This window comes from Falco punctatus (assembly GCF_963210335.1).
Source record: "Falco punctatus genome assembly, chromosome: 19".
NCBI classification, from domain to species: Eukaryota; Metazoa; Chordata; class Aves; order Falconiformes; family Falconidae; genus Falco; species Falco punctatus.
The window spans coordinates 2,487,863-2,505,293 of record NC_137599.1 but is presented as its reverse complement, the minus strand read 5'-3'; the positions used below and the strand labels follow the sequence as shown (position 1 = coordinate 2,505,293).

The 17,431-nt window shown below is 69.7% G+C and overlaps 2 protein-coding genes across 3 annotated transcripts; one reads left to right on the top strand and one right to left on the bottom strand.

Moving 5' to 3' along the window:
* Positions 1 to 1,724: 1,724 nt before the first annotated feature.
* On the top strand, positions 1,725 to 4,440 carry MIEN1 (migration and invasion enhancer 1). The gene is made up of 4 exons (XM_080369780.1): positions 1,725 to 1,874; positions 2,524 to 2,621; positions 3,069 to 3,145; positions 3,579 to 4,440. The coding sequence occupies exons 1-4, from the start codon at positions 1,786 to 1,788 to the stop codon at positions 3,660 to 3,662; spliced, it is 348 nt and encodes a 115-aa protein (XP_080225906.1). The 5' UTR covers positions 1,725 to 1,785; the 3' UTR covers positions 3,663 to 4,440.
* A 283-nt stretch (positions 4,441 to 4,723) lies between these two features.
* Positions 4,724 to 16,019, bottom strand: ERBB2 (erb-b2 receptor tyrosine kinase 2). 2 transcript variants are annotated; one of them, XM_080369779.1, is made up of 27 exons: positions 15,795 to 16,019; positions 13,221 to 13,372; positions 12,953 to 13,139; positions 11,738 to 11,875; positions 11,552 to 11,620; positions 11,043 to 11,155; positions 10,467 to 10,608; positions 10,270 to 10,386; positions 9,977 to 10,103; positions 9,815 to 9,888; positions 9,643 to 9,733; positions 9,351 to 9,550; positions 8,739 to 8,871; positions 8,543 to 8,633; positions 8,298 to 8,458; positions 8,164 to 8,211; positions 7,898 to 8,036; positions 7,685 to 7,807; positions 7,504 to 7,602; positions 7,233 to 7,418; positions 6,982 to 7,137; positions 6,802 to 6,877; positions 6,565 to 6,711; positions 6,376 to 6,473; positions 6,130 to 6,300; positions 5,732 to 6,005; positions 4,724 to 5,649 (listed from the first exon to the last, which is right to left on the bottom strand). In XM_080369779.1, exons 1-27 carry the CDS (start codon positions 15,862 to 15,864, stop codon positions 5,306 to 5,308), a joined length of 3,726 nt encoding a protein of 1,241 aa, XP_080225905.1. In that variant the 5' UTR covers positions 15,865 to 16,019; the 3' UTR covers positions 4,724 to 5,305. The 2 variants fall into 2 exon arrangements, with proteins under 2 accessions (XP_080225905.1, XP_080225904.1); XM_080369778.1 differs by having other exon boundaries at positions 8,298 to 8,633.
* Between the last annotated feature and the right edge of the window lie 1,412 nt (positions 16,020 to 17,431).

The following is a 17,431-nucleotide window of genomic DNA, read 5'->3' as shown; positions in this document are numbered from 1 at the left end:
AGTGGGGGACTGGGGTCACGCTGGTGGGATGAGACCAACATCTCAGCATGGCTAGTAGCCCCCACAGCATGGGGGACCCCCACCCCAGCCCCGCTCCTACCTGCAGGCGCCTGCCGTGTCCCGCCACCCTCCCGCCGGACCGGGGATTCCTGTTCTCTCCGGCTTTATCTACCTGCGCCAGCTCCCGCCCCCGCCTGACATCATGCCGCCCCAGGCCGGCGGCCCGGCACCCAGCGCCCCCATGCCACCCAGGGGTGCCCCCCCAGCCCCCCAGCCCTGGCATGAACCATCCAGCCTGGCCCTGTGCCAGCCCCGGGGGGGCTGAGCCCCCTGAACCCCCATCCTACGACCCCACGGTGGTGATGGGGAGTTTCCCACAATGCACTGGGGTGACCCCAGGAGCAGCACAGCCCTGGGAGGGGGGAGTGGGGGGGACACAGCCGGGATGGGGGGGGGGGGGGGCACAGGGCCATGTGGCTGTTCTGGTGTACCCCAGGCTGTGGGGAGTTTGGGATGGGGCTCCCCGGGACCCACATGCAGGGGGCTGGAAGGGCCCCATGAGGTGGGGGGTCCAACAGGGTCAGCCCAGGGACTGGGGCAGGTGGGGACCCTGTGAGGTGGGGGGGTCCGTGAGGGTCTCATGCAGGTGGCAGGGTCCGCTGGGGTTTGGTGGGATGGGGGGTGCTCCTCAGGGGATCTGGGTTGGGGGGGGTCATGGGGACAGAGGGTGGGATCCCTTGTGGGTGTCCCCCATAAGTGAGGTGGGTGCCCCCACGGAGGGTGTGGGGGTCCCCACGGGTGCTTGGGGACCTGTGGGGCCAGAGTCCCCAAGGTGACCCCATGGGGGGGTCATAGGGTTCCCCACGCAGAATGCTGGGGGTTCCATAGGGGTCATGGGGGCCCGTGGGTGGTCCCCTAGGGTCTGGGGCAGGGGGGCAAGGCCCTATAGGACTCCCATGGGGGTGGGGTGGGGGGATCAGTGGGGGTCCCACAAGGGGCACTGGGGGTCCTGGGGGTCTGCAGGGATCCTCATGGGACTGGAGAGCTCCTGCGGGGTCAGTGGGGGTGCCATGGGGGTCAATGGGGTCCCACAGGGGTCGGTAGGGGTCCCACAGGGGTCATTGGGGATCCTGCAGGGGTCAGTGGGGGTCCCACGGGATCGGTGGGAGCCCCACAGGATGAGTGGGGGTCCTGTGGGAGTCACTGGGGGCCCCACGGGGGTCGGTGGGGGTTCGCGGGGCTCAGTGGGGCTCCTTGGGGGTCAGTGGGGCTCCTTGGGGGTCAGTGGGGGTCCATGGAGGTCAGTGGGTCCCGCAGGGGTCATGGGGGTCCCTCAGGGTTCAGTGGGGATCCCACGAGATTGGTGGGGTCCCGCGGGGGTCAGTGGGGGTCCCGCGGGGGTCAGTGGGGGTCCCGCGGGATGGGGCGGGTGCTGCGGGGCTCGGTGGGGGTCCCGCAGGGATCAGTGGGGGTCCCACGAAATCGGGGGGTTATCCCGGGAGAGCGAAGGGGGGGGTCACGGGGCTCGGTGGGGGTCCCGCGGGGGTCGGTAGGGGTCCCACGTGCTCGGGGGGGTCCGTGGAGCTCGGGGGGGTCCCAAGGGGGTCGGGGGGGTCCCAAGGGGGTCCGGGGGGTCCTGGGGGTTCGGGAGCCGCTGTGCGTTCCTCCCGCCCGCAGGTGGCGCCCCCGCCCGCCCGCGGCAGCGAGGGGAGCGGCGCGCGGCCGGAAGCGCCGCGTCACGTGGCCGCACCCGGAAGCGGCGGGCGAGCGGCGGGGCCGGCGGCGATGAGCGGCGGGGCCGAGGCGGCGGCAGCAGCCGGGGAAGGGGCCGGGGCTGGGGCCGAGCGGCGGGTCCGCATCGTGGTGGAGTACTGGTGAGCGCCGTCCCGGCCGCGGGGGGGCCGGGGGCACCCGGAGGGGGTGTGGGGGTGCTGCGTGCGGGGGTCCTGGGCTGCCCGGGGCGGAAACTGGGAGAACTGGGGCGGGGCGTGGGGGGGCACTGGGGGAGGGTCAGGCCTGGGGGTGAAGGCGGGGCTGAGGAGGGGGGTATTGGGGGGCTCTGTGGGGTGGGGGGGCTGGGGAGAGGGTGGGTTGTGGGGTAATGGGATGTGGGGTGGGGGGGCTGGGGGGTGGGTTCAGGCCTGGGGGTGAAGGTGGGGCTGAGGAGGGGGGGTACTGGGGGGCTCTGTAGGGTGGGGGGGCTGGGGAGAGCGTGAGTCGTGGGGTAATGGGATATGGGGGGGCTGAGGGGCGTAGGGCGCTGGGGTAGTGTAAGAATTGGGGCGCTCGTGGGGGTGCGTGGGGGTAGGAGGGTTTTGGGGGGGTCACAGATGGACTTCTAGGGATTTGGGGGTGTAGGAGAGCTGTTGGAGAGTGTGGGGGTACAGGCGGTAGGAGGGGAGGCAGGTGCTGGGGGCTCCTTAGTTGGGAGTGGGATTGGGTGGGGGGTACCTGGGTGAGGGGTGCTGCTGGGGGCTCCCCCCGCTTTGGGCCCGGCTCTCACCCGCTTCTCCTGGCCCCCAGCGAGCCCTGCGGCTTCGAGCCCACGTACCAGGAGCTGGCGAGCGCTGTCAAGGAGGAGTACCCCGACATCGAGATTGAGTCCAGGCTGGGGGGCACAGGTGGGGGCCTGCAGCTGCCAGCGCCATGCAGGGGTCACTGCTGGGGTGCGCTGCGGTGGGGGCGGCCCTGGCCTGGCCCTCCTGGGGTGCCAGGTGTCAGCCCTGCCTCGAAGGGGGGCTGAGCGGGTTTAAACCTTGTGGGGAGGCTGGCAGGGTTGTGCCCCAGTTGTCTGGGTGCTGCGTATCGCTCAGACCTCACCGGGGTCTTGTTGGGTGCAGAATGGAGCCCCCCCCCGAGCTCTCCGGGGGTGCACTGTGTGCTCTGTCAGCCCAGTCCCACCACTGGGGGTACGGTCTGGTAGGCTAAGGGGTACCACCGTGGTGTTTCTGTCTCCCAGATGCTTGTGTCGGGGTTTGGTGTGGTAGGAAAAGCTGCGGGGTGGGGGGGTTGGCAACACCGCCCAGGGCAGGAGCCTGGCTTATGGCTCGGCCCTGCGTGCTTTTAAGGTGCCTTTGAGATTGAGATCAACGGGCAGCTGGTCTTCTCCAAGCTGGAGAACGGAGGCTTTCCCTACGAAAAGGACGTAAGTACCCGGCCCCACAGGGTCCTCGTGTCAGCCAGGCTGCGGGGGGGGTGCAGGGGGGCTTGCTTTGGCAGTGAGCTCCCCTGGGGGGGGATTGTCCCATGGTGTCTCTGCTTCATCACCCACCGGCTCTACCCAAGCTCTGGCAAAGCCTCACGATCCCGTCAGGTGTTGTTGCCCTTCCTGCCACCCTGCCGGGACCTGCTCTGGGTCCTGCTGTAGGATGCTGCGAGCCTGAGCCGCTCCTGCGGGGAACGAGGGGAACGTTTCTGGAGCTCCACAGCTCCAGGTTTGGGCCCTTGGCACTGACTGACCTCCACGTGTCCCCCAAAGTGTTCCCGAGCACTGTGTGTGTGTGTCCCCAGTGCTCCCTCCCCCGCCAGACCTTGCAGCGAGGCTGGCCTGGGGTGCGACCCCTCCCCTCTCTCTTCAGCTGATTGAAGCGATTCGCAGAGCGAGGAATGGGGAACCACTGGAGAAAATCACCAACAGCCGCCCCCCCTGCGTCATCCTGTAGCCCTGTGCCCTGCTGGCATCTCCCGGTGCCCGCGGTGTCCCCCTGCTTCGCTCCTCGCTGCCTTCGTTAGCTTCCTGTGAGAGCGGGGACGTCGGGGGAACACGAGAGCATAAGGAGCCTCGCGGGGAACAGCACTGGGGGTGAGAACTGGGATGGGCAGAGCTCTGGTACTGGTGTCACTGGGGGGGCTGGTTTGGCCCATCCCTTTGGGTTGTGTCCCTGCCGTGCCTGACCTGCTGTGGGGGGTAGCTGCGGCGTGGGGCGCCTTTGCCTTCCCCCTTCCCCTGCGCTCGCTTCCCCGCAGCGCAGGGGGTCTCCTCTCCCCTCCCTCAGCTAGCGGGGATTTGGGGGACCCCCCTGAACACTACTCAGCCCTCGGGGGAGCCGGGCCAGGCGTTGGAGGGGATTTTGCAGCTCCAAACCTCCCGGCAGGTTAATGCAGAGGAAAAACCACTCGCTGTAAACTTGAGCGTGATTTGTTAATGATTAAAGTCTCTCTTTGTCACTGTTTAAACCAGTGTGAGGGCAGCCGGGACCAGCTGCCCTGGCCGGGCATGGGAACCCCGGCTTGGCTGCATCCCCACGGCCAAGAAATTTATTTAATGGCCACAAGCTTCCCCCACGTCCCCGTTCTCAGGCTTTCAGCTCTTGCTTTCCGCTTGTAATGACTCTGCCCTTCGCCACGGGGTGGCTGAGCCGGCGGAGGGGCCCCCTATTTATTCTATACTGTGTATAAACCCAATGGCCCGGTGCTAAATAAAGGACAAAGGAAAACGTGGCCCCTCGAGTGTCCCTCAAGAACGGGGGTGGGATACGGGCACCGAGGTGCGAAAGCGGGGTTAGATCAGGTCCCGTCTCCTGCCTGCCCTGCCCTTGGTTGGTGGCCAGGTGGGATCGGGACTTTTTAACCCTCCAGGTAAGCGAGTCCTGCCCTTGGCTGCCTCCTCGGGGATGGCAGCTGAGCCAGGAGGGAAGGGACACGACGGTCCTCACGGGGAGGGAGAGCTGGCTGCCCGGCGACGGAGAAAGGGGAACCACACCGACAAGGAGAGTAGAAAACCAAAAAAAAAACCAATGTACAATTATCAAATATACATCTCGGTGCGATACAGTCGGCTTCAAAAGAATCCAGGAGGAGCCGGGACATGAGCCCGGTGTCCGCCTGCTCTCAGTGCAAGTCCGTGTGTCCTGGGGTGGCGGTGACGTTCAAGGGATGAGCCGGACCAGGACAGCCCCGGCGAGGTGGCTGGTGGCGCAGGAGCCTTTGGGGTGACGGTGGCAGGCTGTCCTCCGGGCCACGCTGGGGCCGAGCTCCCGGGCTGCTTCCACTCGCAGTCTGAGCACCGGCCGGCTCGATGCAGCGTGCGTGTCACCCACCCCCCTGCCGGTGCCCAGCTCTGGGGGGGCCCAGAGCAGCAACTGGTACGAAGGGTGACCCCTCTCTGTCCCCACACTTGCTGCCACACTGTCCCACGGCATCCTGGGCTCTCCCAGCCCTCCATGGCCGGTGTCACCCCACGGTGCTAGCGTGGACGCCCCTGGGCGGAGGGGACAGCCGCCAGCCCCACATCCTGGCTCGCTGTGTGCTGTCCCCCCCCAAGCTGCCTTGGCAGAGTGAGGGGGGGTCTCTGTACGGCCCAGCCCTATACGGCCGCGTCATCGGGGCCAGCCAGGCCGAGGTACTCGGGGTTCTCAGCCGTGGGCGTCGTGCCGGGGCCACCCTCGGGGCCACCAGCCTTGGGGGGGTCCTGGTTCCAGTAGTAGGGGTTGTCGAAGGCCTGGCTGAAGGTGCTGGGGACGGGTGGGCCGGGGGGTGCCAGGTACTCGGGGTTCTCCACGGCGTGGCCGAAGGGCCCCGGGAAGGGGTGCTTGGCCTCCTTGATGAGCCCGTTCTTCCCCTGGTGCCCCTTGGGCTTGTCCGGTGGGGACGGGGGTGCCCGGGGGTGCCGGGGTGGGGACCGCTGCTCCCCGGCCTGATTCACATACTCTGCAGGGGCGAGGGGTGCGTTAGGGGCGATGGGGTGGGCAGGCAGCCCCCTCCTGCGGGGTCCCACCCATGCCCTCCCTACCTGGCATGGTGGTGCAGGGGGCCGGGGCGGTGAAGCCCTCAGCATCCAGACCCTCGCTCTCCTCAGCCGCCAGCCCGGTGGGATCCTCGCTGTAGCGCGGCAGGGCGCCGGGCTCCTGCACCAACGCGCTCTGCACGGCCGCCTTGGCCCCGGCATCCCCCTCCAGCACCTCTGGCACTGGGCCCTCCGGCCCCTCCACCAGGCCCTGGGGGGGGAAGGGGAAGGGGGCCAAGCCCTCACCCTCCTCTGCGTCCACCGGGGTCTCCGCCGTGCTCTGGGTGCAGGGGAGGGCACGGGGTCACGCGCTGTCCCGGTGGCTGCAGCCTTGCCCTGGGCTGCCCTGGCACTGGGTCACCCCCCAACCCCCCACCTCTGCCCCCCCTCCCCAGCCCCCCTACCCGCATGGAGGAGATGCGGCTGCGGTAGGTGGTGGAGGTCTCGGCGCTGAAGAAGCCGTGGTGAGGGACCAGGTACTCCTCGGCGTCCACCAGATCATCCATGTCCTCCTCCTCGAGCAGGGCGCGGTAGAAGGTGCTGTCGATGGAGCCGGGCAGCCCCACCATGTCGTTCTGGGGGGGAGCGCAGCGGTCAGTGCCCGTGCCGGGGTGCTGGAGGGGGGACAGGACCCCCGGGGACCTGCATACCTGAATGACCACGAAGCGCTGGGGGTCCCGGGCCATGCGGGAGAACTCGGTGACCAGCTCCCGAAACTTGGGCCGGCACTCGGAGTCGATCATCCAGCCTGGAGCAGAGCCAGGCACCGTCAGGGCCGGGAGCGAAGTGCCACCACGGTGTCCTGTCCCCGTGCCACGTCCTTGTCCCCCTCCCCGTACATTTCACCATGATCATGTAGACGTCGATGGTGCAGATGGGCGGCTGCGGCAGCCTCTCGCCCTTCTCCAGCAGGTCGGGGATCTCGCGAGCGGGGATCCCGTCGTAGGGCTTCGCTCCGAAGGTCATCAGCTCCCACACGGTGACACCTGGGGGGACGGGGGTCAGCAGTGCCCCAGGGTCCCCCCCTGTGCACCCTCCCTGGTGCTGAGCCCAGGGATGGGGCCGCCCCGACGTACCGTAGCTCCAGACATCGCTCTGGTGCGTGAAGCGCCGGCGCAGGATGGACTCCAGCGCCATCCACTTGATGGGGACCTGGGACAGAGGGAGGACGGAGAGGTGAGCAGGGTGGGGGGGTGGGGCTGGCTGTCACCCAGGGGCACCATCCTGGTCCCCATCCCTCTGTCCCTGAGCCCCACCTTGCCACCATCAGCGTGGTACTCGGTCTCGTCGATGTCGAGCAGCCGGGCCAGCCCGAAGTCGGTGATCTTGACGTGGTTGGGGCTCTTGACCAGGACGTTGCGAGCGGCCAGATCCCGGTGCACCAGCCGCACCTCCTCCAGGTAACTCATCCCCTGGGCGGGGGGGGGGGGGGGGCGCACGCATCAGGCTGGCCCTGGCCCTGCAGCCACAACCCCCCAGGTCCCCCCCAGTCCCCCCCAGGTCCTACCTTGGCGATCTGCACGCACCAGTTGAGCAGGTCCTGGGAGCCGATGCGGTCCTTGTTCTCCCGCACGTAGTCCAGGAGGCAGCCGTAGGGCATCAGCTGCGTCACCAGCTGCACCGTGGAGGTCAGGCAGATGCCCAGCAGCCGGGACACGTAGGGGCTGCCCACCCCCGCCATCACGTAGGCCTCCTGCGGGGTTGGGGGGAGACGGTGTCAGGCTGGGCAGGGGTCGCTGCCGGCACCGCGCACCCACCGGCGCCGCTGGCGCACTCACGTCCAGGATCTCCTTGTTGGCTTTGGGCGACGTGTTCTCCCGCAAGACCTTGATGGCCACCGGGATCTTCACGCTCTCCCCATCGGGGATCCAGATGCCCTGAGGTAACGGGGGGGATGTGGGTGAGGGGGTGCAAAGCAGGGAAGGTCCCAGCCCTCCAACGGTGCCCCCCACCCCTCACCTTGTAGACAGTGCCGAAAGCACCGGAGCCCAACACTTTCACTTTCTTGAGCTCCGTCTCCTTGAGGATCCGCATCTGAGCCTGGTTGGGGAGGGCTCCGCTGGGCGTCAGTGGCTCCACCAGCTGTGGGGCACAGACAGGTGAGGGTGGGCTTGGGGGTCCATCCAGCTGCCCCCCCCCCTCCTCGAGAGCGGCCGGTCCCAGCGCCCCCACCTCGGTCTCCTGCAGCAGGCGCCGCATGGTGTGTTTCCGCTCCTGCTGCCGCCGGCGCTTGACGCAGATGACGGTGATGAGCAGGAGGACCACAACCAGCAGAGCCCCCACCACGCCGGCGATGATGGATGTCACCTGGCTGCGGGACAGGAGGTGACCAGGAGGGGGAAGATGGTGACAGGGTGGGGGTCCTGGCTGCAGGAGCACCCCCCACAAGCACCCAGAGGGGTGGGGGTCAGGGTGGCACGAGGCACCCACGCTCATACCTTGGCTTCTGGTCCATGGGACAGCCGTCCTCATCCCGGATCGTGCACCTGGGGACAGAGCGTGCAGCAGCCACCCCAGCCCCTTCGCCACCCCCTGCCCGTGCCCGGCTGGACGCCCCCCTCCCCCAACTCACGAGTGGGTGCAGTTGGTGGGGCAGAGCTGGCAGACACCATCTTCATCCGGGTACTTCCAGACGGGCACGAAGGAGGCGTCCGCCTTCACACCGCTGGGGCACCGCCGCACGCACTGCTGCGCATCCTTGTAGTGGGCGCACGCCACGCACTGGTCTGCCTCCTGCAAGGGGCAGGGGGCGGGTTGAGGGATGCAGGCGTTGGGGGCCACCCCCCCACCCTGTCTGTGTGTCCCCCCCATCCTCACCGAGCCGAAGCAGGTCTCGGTGCCGTTCTGGGGCTGGCACTCGGGGTGGCACGGCAGGCAACGCGTCCCGTTGGCGTGCTCCCGGACGGCTCTGCGGGGCGAAGGGACCGTGGGGTGGGTGCAGGGATGGGGTCCAGGGCTCGCCGCAGTCCTGGGGTGGGGGTCTGCCCACCATCCCCAGGGGGTCACCACTCACCCGTCCAGGAGGTTGCAGGAGGCGACGCACTCCTGGCCGCGCAGGAACCGCTCGCAGGCGACACACTGGGTCGGGCCGGGGCCCCAGCAGTGCCCGTGGGCGCAGAGGTGGAAGCAGACCAGCCCCTCGCTCTCTGTGGGGGGTACTGTCAGCAACGGTGGGGCACGGGTTCCCCCCAGCCCCGTCCCCCATGGGTGCTGCTTACTGCACTGCTCGGGGGGACACTGTGAGCAACGGGGTGGGGGGACACCACTTCCCCCCAGCCCCATCCCCCATGGGTGCTGCTCACCACATGGCTTGGGGGACACTGTGAGCAATAGGGTGGGGGTCCACAGGTTCCCCAAGCCCTGTCCCCTACGGGTGCTGCTTACTGCGCTGCTCAGGGGGCACTGTGAGCAACAGGGGGGGCATCCATGGGTTCACCCCAGCCCTGACCCCCATGGGTGCTTCTTACCGCACTGTTCAGGGGCCACTGTGGGCAACAAGGGGGGGGCAATGGGTTCCCCCATCCCCTATGGGTGCTGCACACTGCATGGCTCAGGGGGCACTGTGCGCAACAAGGGGGGGCATCCATGGGTTCCCCCATCCCCAGCCCCCACGGGCGCTGCTTACCGCACTGCTCGGGGGGCTTGTTGTGGGTCTGGAAGAGGCGCTGGCGGGGGTTGCGGAAGATGCTGTCCCAGGGCACCTTCTGGAGGAAGCAGAGCTGGGGGTTGTGGTGGACGAGCACCATCCCGCTGCTGATCTCCTGCAGGGCACGGAGCCCCAGCGCCCGCACCGCCAGGTCCCGCAGCGTCAGTGAGTAGGCGCCGCTGCCGAGACACCGCTGGGTGAGCGTTGGACATCCCCCCCCCCCCCCCCCCATGCGTGTGTCCCCCCGCCCCACGTCCCCATCCCCATTCACTTGTGCAGCACGCGGCCCCGGATGACCCGCAAGTTTTGGAAGACGCCCAGGTCCTGCAAGCTGGGTGGCCAAGCAGCGATGTAGAGGAAGCCTGCGGGGAGACGAGCGTCACCACCCTGTGTGTCCCCCCCGCACCCGAAGCCCCCAAGCCCCAGCTCCCCCCGGCTCTCACCTGTCAGCTCTTCCAGGCTCTCAAAGATCCGCAGCAGTTTGGGGTCCAGGGGCGGCGTGTTGGTGCTGGGGTCTCTGCCAGGGATGGGAGGGAGGTTGGGAGGGGTCCTGGCAGGGGTCCTGGCAGCTGCCTGCAGGCTTGGGGAGGGGGAGAGGCACTTACCCGGCGAAGGTCTCGGGCAGGAAGGCCAGGCTGCCGAAGATCTTGGTGCAGCCGGCGAAGTGCTGGATGTTGGAGGCGTTCACAGCACGGACGCCCTTGAGAAAATCCACTCCCAGCCCGTAGCACACTGCGGGGGGGGGGGGGGGCACAGCAGGGCTGGGGTGCTCTGCCAGGACCCCCACTCCCCCCAGAATGCTCACTGCAGCCCACGAAGGGACCCCGCGAGGGCATAGCCCCCACGCACCCCTGAGGTCCCCAAAGCCCCCTCCCCAGGCACAGGGGGGGCTGCTCACCCTCCGGGCAGGGCTTGCTGCACTTCTCACACTTCTGGACGTTGTTGACGGTGACCTCCTGGCTGTTCTGGGGGCACACAAGGGTGCAGGACCCCACCTCCGTGGCGAGGTAGTTATCTAAGGGGAGCAGAGGGGGGGGGTCAGGGCCACTGTAGCTCGGCACCGGACCCCCCCCCCCTTGGTGGCGTGGCGCTCACAGGGACACTGGCTGACGCAGCTGGCACCAAAGGTGTAGCGCCCGTCGCGGTTGGGCACTGACTCGAAGGTGTCTGAGTTGTAGATGACGAGGGGGGGACAGTGCAGCTCACAGATCCCACTCCGGTTGAAGTTCAGGCATGCCTGGGGAGGGGGGGGGGGGAAATGGCTGGTGTGAGACCCCAGCATCCCCCCCCCCCGCCTGGGGATGCCCCCTGTGCCCTGTCCCGGTCCCCCGTGCCCCCCAGGCAGTTGGAGTGGCAGCACACTGCTGGTGTGAGACCCCAGCATCCCCCCCCCCCAGCCTGGGGATGCCCCCCGTGCCCCATCCCGGTCCCCTGTGCCCCATCTCCGTGCACACCAGGCAGTCGAAGGAACAGTGCACTGCTGGTGTGAGACCCCAGCATCCCCCCCCCCCCCCAGCCTGGGGATGCCTCCCCATGCCCCATCCCCGTGCACACCAGGCAGTTGGAGTGGCAGCACACTGCTGGTGTGAGACCCCAGCATCCCCCCTCCCCCAGCCTGGGGATGCCCCCCGTGCCCCATCCCGGTCCCCCGTGCCCCATCCCTGTGCGCACCAGGCAGTCGGAGTGCTTGGGGCCAGTGCAGCCGGCCGCGCACTGCTCGTGGCAGCAGTCCGTCGGCTTCGTGCCCTTGCAGCGTGGGCAGCCGTGGCAGATGCTGTTGGTCACTGGTAGGGAAAGTGAGGGACGTGGTGGGGACAGGAACCCCCCGCTCTGGGGATGTGAGGGTCCCCAGGATGAGGAGCTGGGGGGGTAGCTGGGTTCCCAGGGCAGGGATCTTGGGGAGGTCCCTGTGGTGGGGATTTGGGTGCCAATGGGGGGACAGTGATCTGTGGGGATCCCCAGGGCAGCGATTTTAGGGGTCAATGGGACAGGGGTTTGGGGGGGACAAGCAAAAGGTCCAGGGGGTCTCTGAGGTCAGGATTTAGGTGTTATACAGGGGTCAGTGAGGCAGGGACAGGTGGAGGGAGGGGGCTCCCCAGGGGTTTTGGAGGGGCCCACAGGTCAGGGGCTTTGGGAGGTCCCTGGGAGGGGGGCAGAGGTGGGCAGGGGTCTGTACTCACGTGTCTGGCAGTCCTGTGGCCCCTCGCCCCAGCAGTGCCCCTCAGCACACAACGCCCGGCAGTCAGGACCTGCGCCAGGGGAAGACGTGAGCAGGGGATGTTGTGGGGGCTGGTGACCCCCGGCCCCCCTCCCTGGGTACCACAGCCCCCCCCCCCCCCGCCCCCAGCCAGGGTGCCGGTGCTCACAGCTGCGGCTGCGGGTGGTTTCCACCCAGGTCTCGCCACGGAGCTCGTTGTGTCGGTGGAAAATGTCAGACCACAGGATGGTCTCCTGGAAGCAGAGCTGGGGGTTCCTCTCAATGCGCACCCCTCCCTTCAGGATCTCTGCGTGGGGACAGGCGGGGGGGTCAGTGTGGGGAGGGGGGGGTCCTGCAGACCCATGAGGACTCCCAGACTGGGACAAGGACCTGCAGCCCTATGGGGACACCCAGCCTTAGATGGGGACCTGCCACTCCACGGGGATGCCCAGCCCTAGATGGGGACACCCAGCCCCGTGGGGACACCCAACCCTAGATGGGGACCTGCCACCTCATGGGGACACACCACCTAGATGTGGACCTGGAGCCCCATCAAGACATCCTGTCCTGGAGAGGGACCAGCCACCCCACCCCACAGGGATGCCCAGCCCTAGATGGGGACACCCAGCCCTAGACGGGGACCTGGTGCCCCACAGGGACATCCCATCCCAGCCAGGGACCTGGAGCCCCACGGGGACACCCAGTCCTAGATGGGGACCTGCCAACCCATGGGGACACCCAGCCCTAGATGGAGAACTGCCACCCCATGGGGACACCCAGCCCTAGATGGAGACCTGCCACGCCACGGGGACATCCAGCCCCATGGGGACACCCAGCCCTAGAGGGGGACCTGCCACCCCACAGGGACACCCAGGACCTGCCACCCCACGGGGACACCCAGCCCTAGATGGAGACCTGCCACCCCAGAGGGACACCCAGCCCCATGGGGACACCCAGCCCTAGAGGGGGACCTGCCACCCCACAGGGACACCCAGGACCTGCCACCCCACGGGGACACCCAGCCCTAGATGGAGACCTGCCACCCCAGAGGGACACCCAGCCCCATAGGGACACCCAGCCCTAGAGGGGGACCTGCCACCCCACGGGGACACCCAGGACCTGCCACCCCATGGGGACATCCAGCCCCATGGGGACACCCAGCCCTAGACAGGGACCTGCCACCCCATGGGGACACCCAGCCCTAGATGGAGACCTGCCACCCCAGAGGGACCCCCAGCCTCAGATGGGGACTTGGAGCCCCACAAGGACCCCCAGCCCCAGGCAGGGCCAGCAGCCCCGTGCACCCTCCCAGCCCCAGGAGCAGCACCCACAGCCCCAAGCCCCCCCGTGCCAGCAGCGACCACCCCAGTGAGGGGTCCCCGACCTGTGAGGTGCCGCATGCCGAGCTGGCGCAGCCCTGGCATGCCGGCAGGGCCGGCGTTGCCCATCACAGCCAGGGCATAACGCTCCTGGAAGAGCTGCGTCCCTCGGATGATGCGCAGGCTCTGCAGCTCCAGCCCGCTCACTTGGTTCTCCGCGATCAGCACGTAGCCCTGCACCTCCTTGATGTCCTGAGGTGGGGGGACAGGGGTGAGGGGCCAGCCGGACCCCCACCATGCCCCCCCCCCCGGGGTGTTCCCCGCCCTAGGCACCTTGAGGAAGGCGGTGTCGGCATCGGGGGGCAGGTAGGTGAGCTCCAGGTTGCCCTGCACCACCTGGCAGCCCTGGTAGAGGTGCCGCAGGGTCTCGTAGTGGCTCTCGGGGCTGGAGGGACGCAGCAGCTTCATGTCGGTGCCGGTGCAGACTGCGGGGACGGAGCGGGAGCTCAGCGGGTGCCATCGCCCAGCCCGTCCTCGTCCCCGCGGGACACCGAGCTGGCGACAGCACCGGCCTCCGCAGGAAGCACCGCGGATCCCACGGGAGCAGTTTATCTCCGGGGCTGCTCCCAACAGCTTCCGATGGGCTTCCTGCACCGCTCGCCCGGCTGCCGCCCCGGCACACGGCAGAGCTGCTCCCGCCTTGGCACCCAGCCCCGCGCGAGGGACAGCCGGGGGACGACGTCGCCCCGTGCCCACAGTGGGCGTCGGGTGCTGCTGGGGGCCAGGCTGGGACCCACGGAGCCGGCTGTGCCGTGCCGGGGGGCTGTGCCGTGCCGGGGGCCGGAGTGGGGGCTGCGGGCAGGAATGCTCTGCCCACGCCGGCGGGGGGGCCACGCTCAGACAAGACCCGATTGTTGAGCGGCGACGGCTGCCGGAGCCCGGCCGGCCCCATCCCATGGGGGGCCATGGACCATCCCCGGGGCATCGGGGCGGGTGCAGGGTGGGGGGCGCGGCAGCCTGCGCCCTGAGCCCTGGGCCGGGCGGGTGAGTCACGGTGGCGGGTGGCACGGGGCCCCCGGCCGCCCGCTCCCGGCAGGAACCGCCTTTTCAGGTCGGGCGTGTTTGGGGAGCAGCGGTGACGCAGGGCTGGCGGGCACGGCCCAGCCCCGGCGCGCCCGCGGCCCCCAGCGCCCCACCGGGATGAACCCCCTCCCCCCAGCCCCCAGCCCAGCACTGAGCCTCCCACCGCCCCGGCACAGCAGCGACCCCGGTGCCACCAGCCCCGAGCCACCGCTGTCCCCTCCCCAGGCACAGGGGTATGGAGGCGCACGGGGGGTCGGGCAGCCGTGCCGGGGGGCAGGGGGCTGGTGTCCCGGTCCCCGGCCGTGCCGCCGCTGAGTGACAGCCCCTGGTGTGGCAGCTGCCTGCGCGGCCTCATGGCCGGGGGACCAGGCTGGCAGCCGCCTCCGCTGCCGGCTGCGGGGCCGCCGAGCAAGGGGGAGCCCCCAGGGAGGGGAAAGCCCCCCAAATCTGGGGTCCGGCCCCCACCCAACCGCCGTGGCCTTGGCTGCGCGGTGGCAGGTCCCCCCCAGGAGGGAACCGTGCCGTCGCGGCAGGCGGCCAAAGCTCAAGGTCTGCCCTCCGCCTGCCTCGCGGCGCGGGCAGGGGGTGCCGGGGGCTTTCCCAGGGCGAAGGGCAGGCGGGACGGGCGAGCCTGGTGGCATCCCAGCTCCATCCCGTGGGCTTCGGCCCTGCCTGCTCCTCCAGATCCCCAGCCGGGCGCCGGGAAGGGCAGTCGATGATCCATCACCCTGCCCGGCTGGCTCTGGTGGCAGTGCCGCCGCGGATTGCCCCGTCTGCCCACGGGCAGCCACCGAGGAATCCGGCAAAGCCCACCGGCCTTGTGCCCACATCCCGAGTGGGGGCTGCCGGGCATCCCCTCCCAGCCAGCACATGGCTCCGGCCGCAGGGATGGGGACGAGGGACACACCGGTGTGTCCCCAGCCCGCAGCCGGGGGCTCCCCGGCACAGAGCCACGCCAGCCATGGGGTGCCGGGAGCAGGGGGCACCCAGCAGGTCCCCACGACCCTGCACTGACTCAGCCCCACCGGGAAGTCGCTTCCCAAATCCCCCCAAGTGCCAGAGCTGCCCCCCAAGTGCCGGGGCTGCACGGAGGCAGGTGCGGAGCACGCAGCGGGGTCAGACCTTGCCGGTGACTTTTGGGGCTCCTGATAGCCAGCTTGGGGCCACCAGCCCTGTCCCTGTCCCCTGCCAGCCCTGTCCCCGTGCCTGGGGACAGACAGGGCTCGTGGCCAGGCTGCTCCCGCTCCCTCCCGGCCGCTCTCCCGGGCTGGGCAGGGTGCGGCACGTCGAGAATGTGGATGGGAGCGACGGGGACGCACCCACCCACCCACCCACCCGCTCCGTGGGGCGCCGCGCCTGCCCCAGCACCCCGAAACCTCCCCGTGCCTCCACGGAGGTTCCCCCCACCCCGGGAATTGGGGTGTCCCCCCCCCCCGGGTGGTACCGGAGCCCTGGCAGCAGATGCAGCCGGGGGGGTCCCCGCTAGGGGTGGCACCGGGTCCCCCAAACTGTCTCCCGGGGCTCGTCCAGCTCAGGGGGACCGGAGCCCCAGTCCGCCCCAGCGCCTCCCAGTCCAGCCCCGTCCAGCCTCTACGGGCCATCGCGGCGGGGGGAGCCGGGGGGGGGGGGGAGGGGGGGGGGGGGCGAGGGGGCACCGGGGAGGGCCTTGGGGGGGGTCCCATCACTTCCACCCGAGCAGCCCCGGGCACGCCGCAGCCCGCTGCCCACCCCCCGGTCCCGTGGAAAACTTTGCGCAAAGTCCCGCCGCGGGGACGCTCCCGCGGCCCGGTGCCCCCCCCCTCCCCCCGGTCGGGTCGGACCCACCTTCGGAGGCGGCGGGGCGGAGGGCGGCGAGCAGCAGCCCGGCGCAGAGGCAGCCCCCGGCCGGGATCATGGTGCTCAGCGCGGGCCGCGGCCCATGGCCCCGCCGGCCGCTCCGGGAAAGTTTGCGGGGAGGACGGAGCCGCCGCCTCCCGCCGCTCCCGGGCTCCGCCTCCGCGCTCCCGGCCCCGGCCCCGGGCGAGGGCGCGCCGGCTCCCTGCGCGCTCCCGCCGCGCCCCCCCCCCCGCGCGCTCCCGCCACCCCGCTCCCCCCCCCCCCCCGCGCGCGCTCCCGCCATCCCGGTCTCCCACTCCCCCTGCGCGCTCCCGCCACCCCGCGCGCTCCCGCCGCGCCCCCCCCCCCCCGCCACCTCTCTCCCCCCCCCCGCGCGCGCTCCCGCCGCCCCGTCCCCCCCCTGCGCGCTCCCGGCGCCCCCGCGCGCTTCGCCCCCCCCCCCCTTCACCCCAGGGTCCTGCTCCGGCCCCCGGGGCTGCGCCGGCTGCAGGGGGGTGCGGAGGCTTCGCCGGGGGGTGGTCCCCGGGGGGGGGGACACAAAGCTCGGCCCTGGCCCCCCACTGTCACCGTGTGGGGCACCGGGGTGGTGACACCGCTGCCGGGTTTGGGGATGGGGGGGACGGGCAGGGCTGGTGGTTCTGGGGTACGGGGACAATCCTGGGGTACAGGGACAGTCCCATGGTGCAAGGACAGTCCTGGGGCACAGGGACAACACTCCTGGGGTGCAGGGACAATCCTGAGGCAGAGGGATGGAGGGACAATCCTGGGGTACAGGGACAATCTTGGGGTACAGGGACAGTCGCGGGGCACAGGGACAATCCCGTGGGACAAGGGCAGAGGGTCAGTTCTAGGGTACAGGGACAGTCCTGGGGCAGAGGGATGGAGGGACAATCTGGGGGTACAGGGACAGTCTCACAGTACAAGGACAATCCTGGGGTACAGGGACACAGGGACAGCCCTGGGGTACAGGGATAGTGGGACAGATCGGAAGTATGGGGACAACCCTAGGGTACAGGGACAGTCCTGGGGCTGAGGGATGAAGGGACAATCTGGGAGTACAGGGACAGTCCCAGGGTACGAGGACAGAGGGACAGTGCTGGGGTACAGGGACAATGCTGGGGTACAGGGACGGAGGGAGAGTCCTGGGGTACAGGGACAGTCGTGGGGCGCAGGGACAATCCCGTGGGACAAGGGCAGAGGGTCAGTCCTGGGGTACAGGGACAGTCCTGGGGCAGAGGGACGGAGGGACAATCTGGGGGGTACAGGGACAGTCCCGAGGCACAGGGACAATCCTGGGGTACGAGGACGGAGGGACAGTGCTGGGGTACAGGGGCAGTCCTGGGGTACAGGGACAGAGGGACAATCCTGGGGTACAGGGACAATCCCAGGGTACAGGGACAGTCACCTGGTACAAGGACAGAGGGACAGCCCGGGGGTACAGGGACATGTCCCCAGTGGGGTGCCCCAGAGCTGGCATCTGTCCCCCCCAGCCACAAGCCACCGGCACCCCCCCCCCCCCCCGCCACTGCCCCGGGAAGCACCGTGCCTTGGGGTCCCCTGCGAGTGTCACAGCCCACGAGGACCCCACAGTCCCCCCCGAGCCAGGCCAGGCTCTCCCCACCGTG

Bases quoted from the DNA above. Each gene is read 5' to 3' on its own strand.
- MIEN1 (XM_080369780.1), top strand. From the start codon at position 1,786: ATGAGCGGCGGGGCCGAGGCGGCGGCAGCAGCCGGGGAAGGGGCCGGG. The intron at 2,622-3,068 runs GTGGGGGCCTGC...CGTGCTTTTAAG, and splicing joins GTCCAGGCTGGGGGGCACAG to GTGCCTTTGAGATTGAGATC. The intron at 3,146-3,578 runs GTAAGTACCCGG...CTCTCTCTTCAG, and splicing joins GCTTTCCCTACGAAAAGGAC to CTGATTGAAGCGATTCGCAG.
- ERBB2 (XM_080369778.1), bottom strand. From the start codon at position 15,864: ATGATCCCGGCCGGGGGCTGCCTCTGCGCCGGGCTGCTGCTCGCCGCC. The intron at 8,634-8,738 runs GTGAGTGGTGAC...TTCGCCCCGCAG, and splicing joins TCCTGCAACCTCCTGGACGG to AGCCGTCCGGGAGCACGCCA. The intron at 6,878-6,981 runs GTGGGGCTCAGG...CCTCTGTCCCAG, and splicing joins ACCACGCTGATGGTGGCAAG to GTCCCCATCAAGTGGATGGC.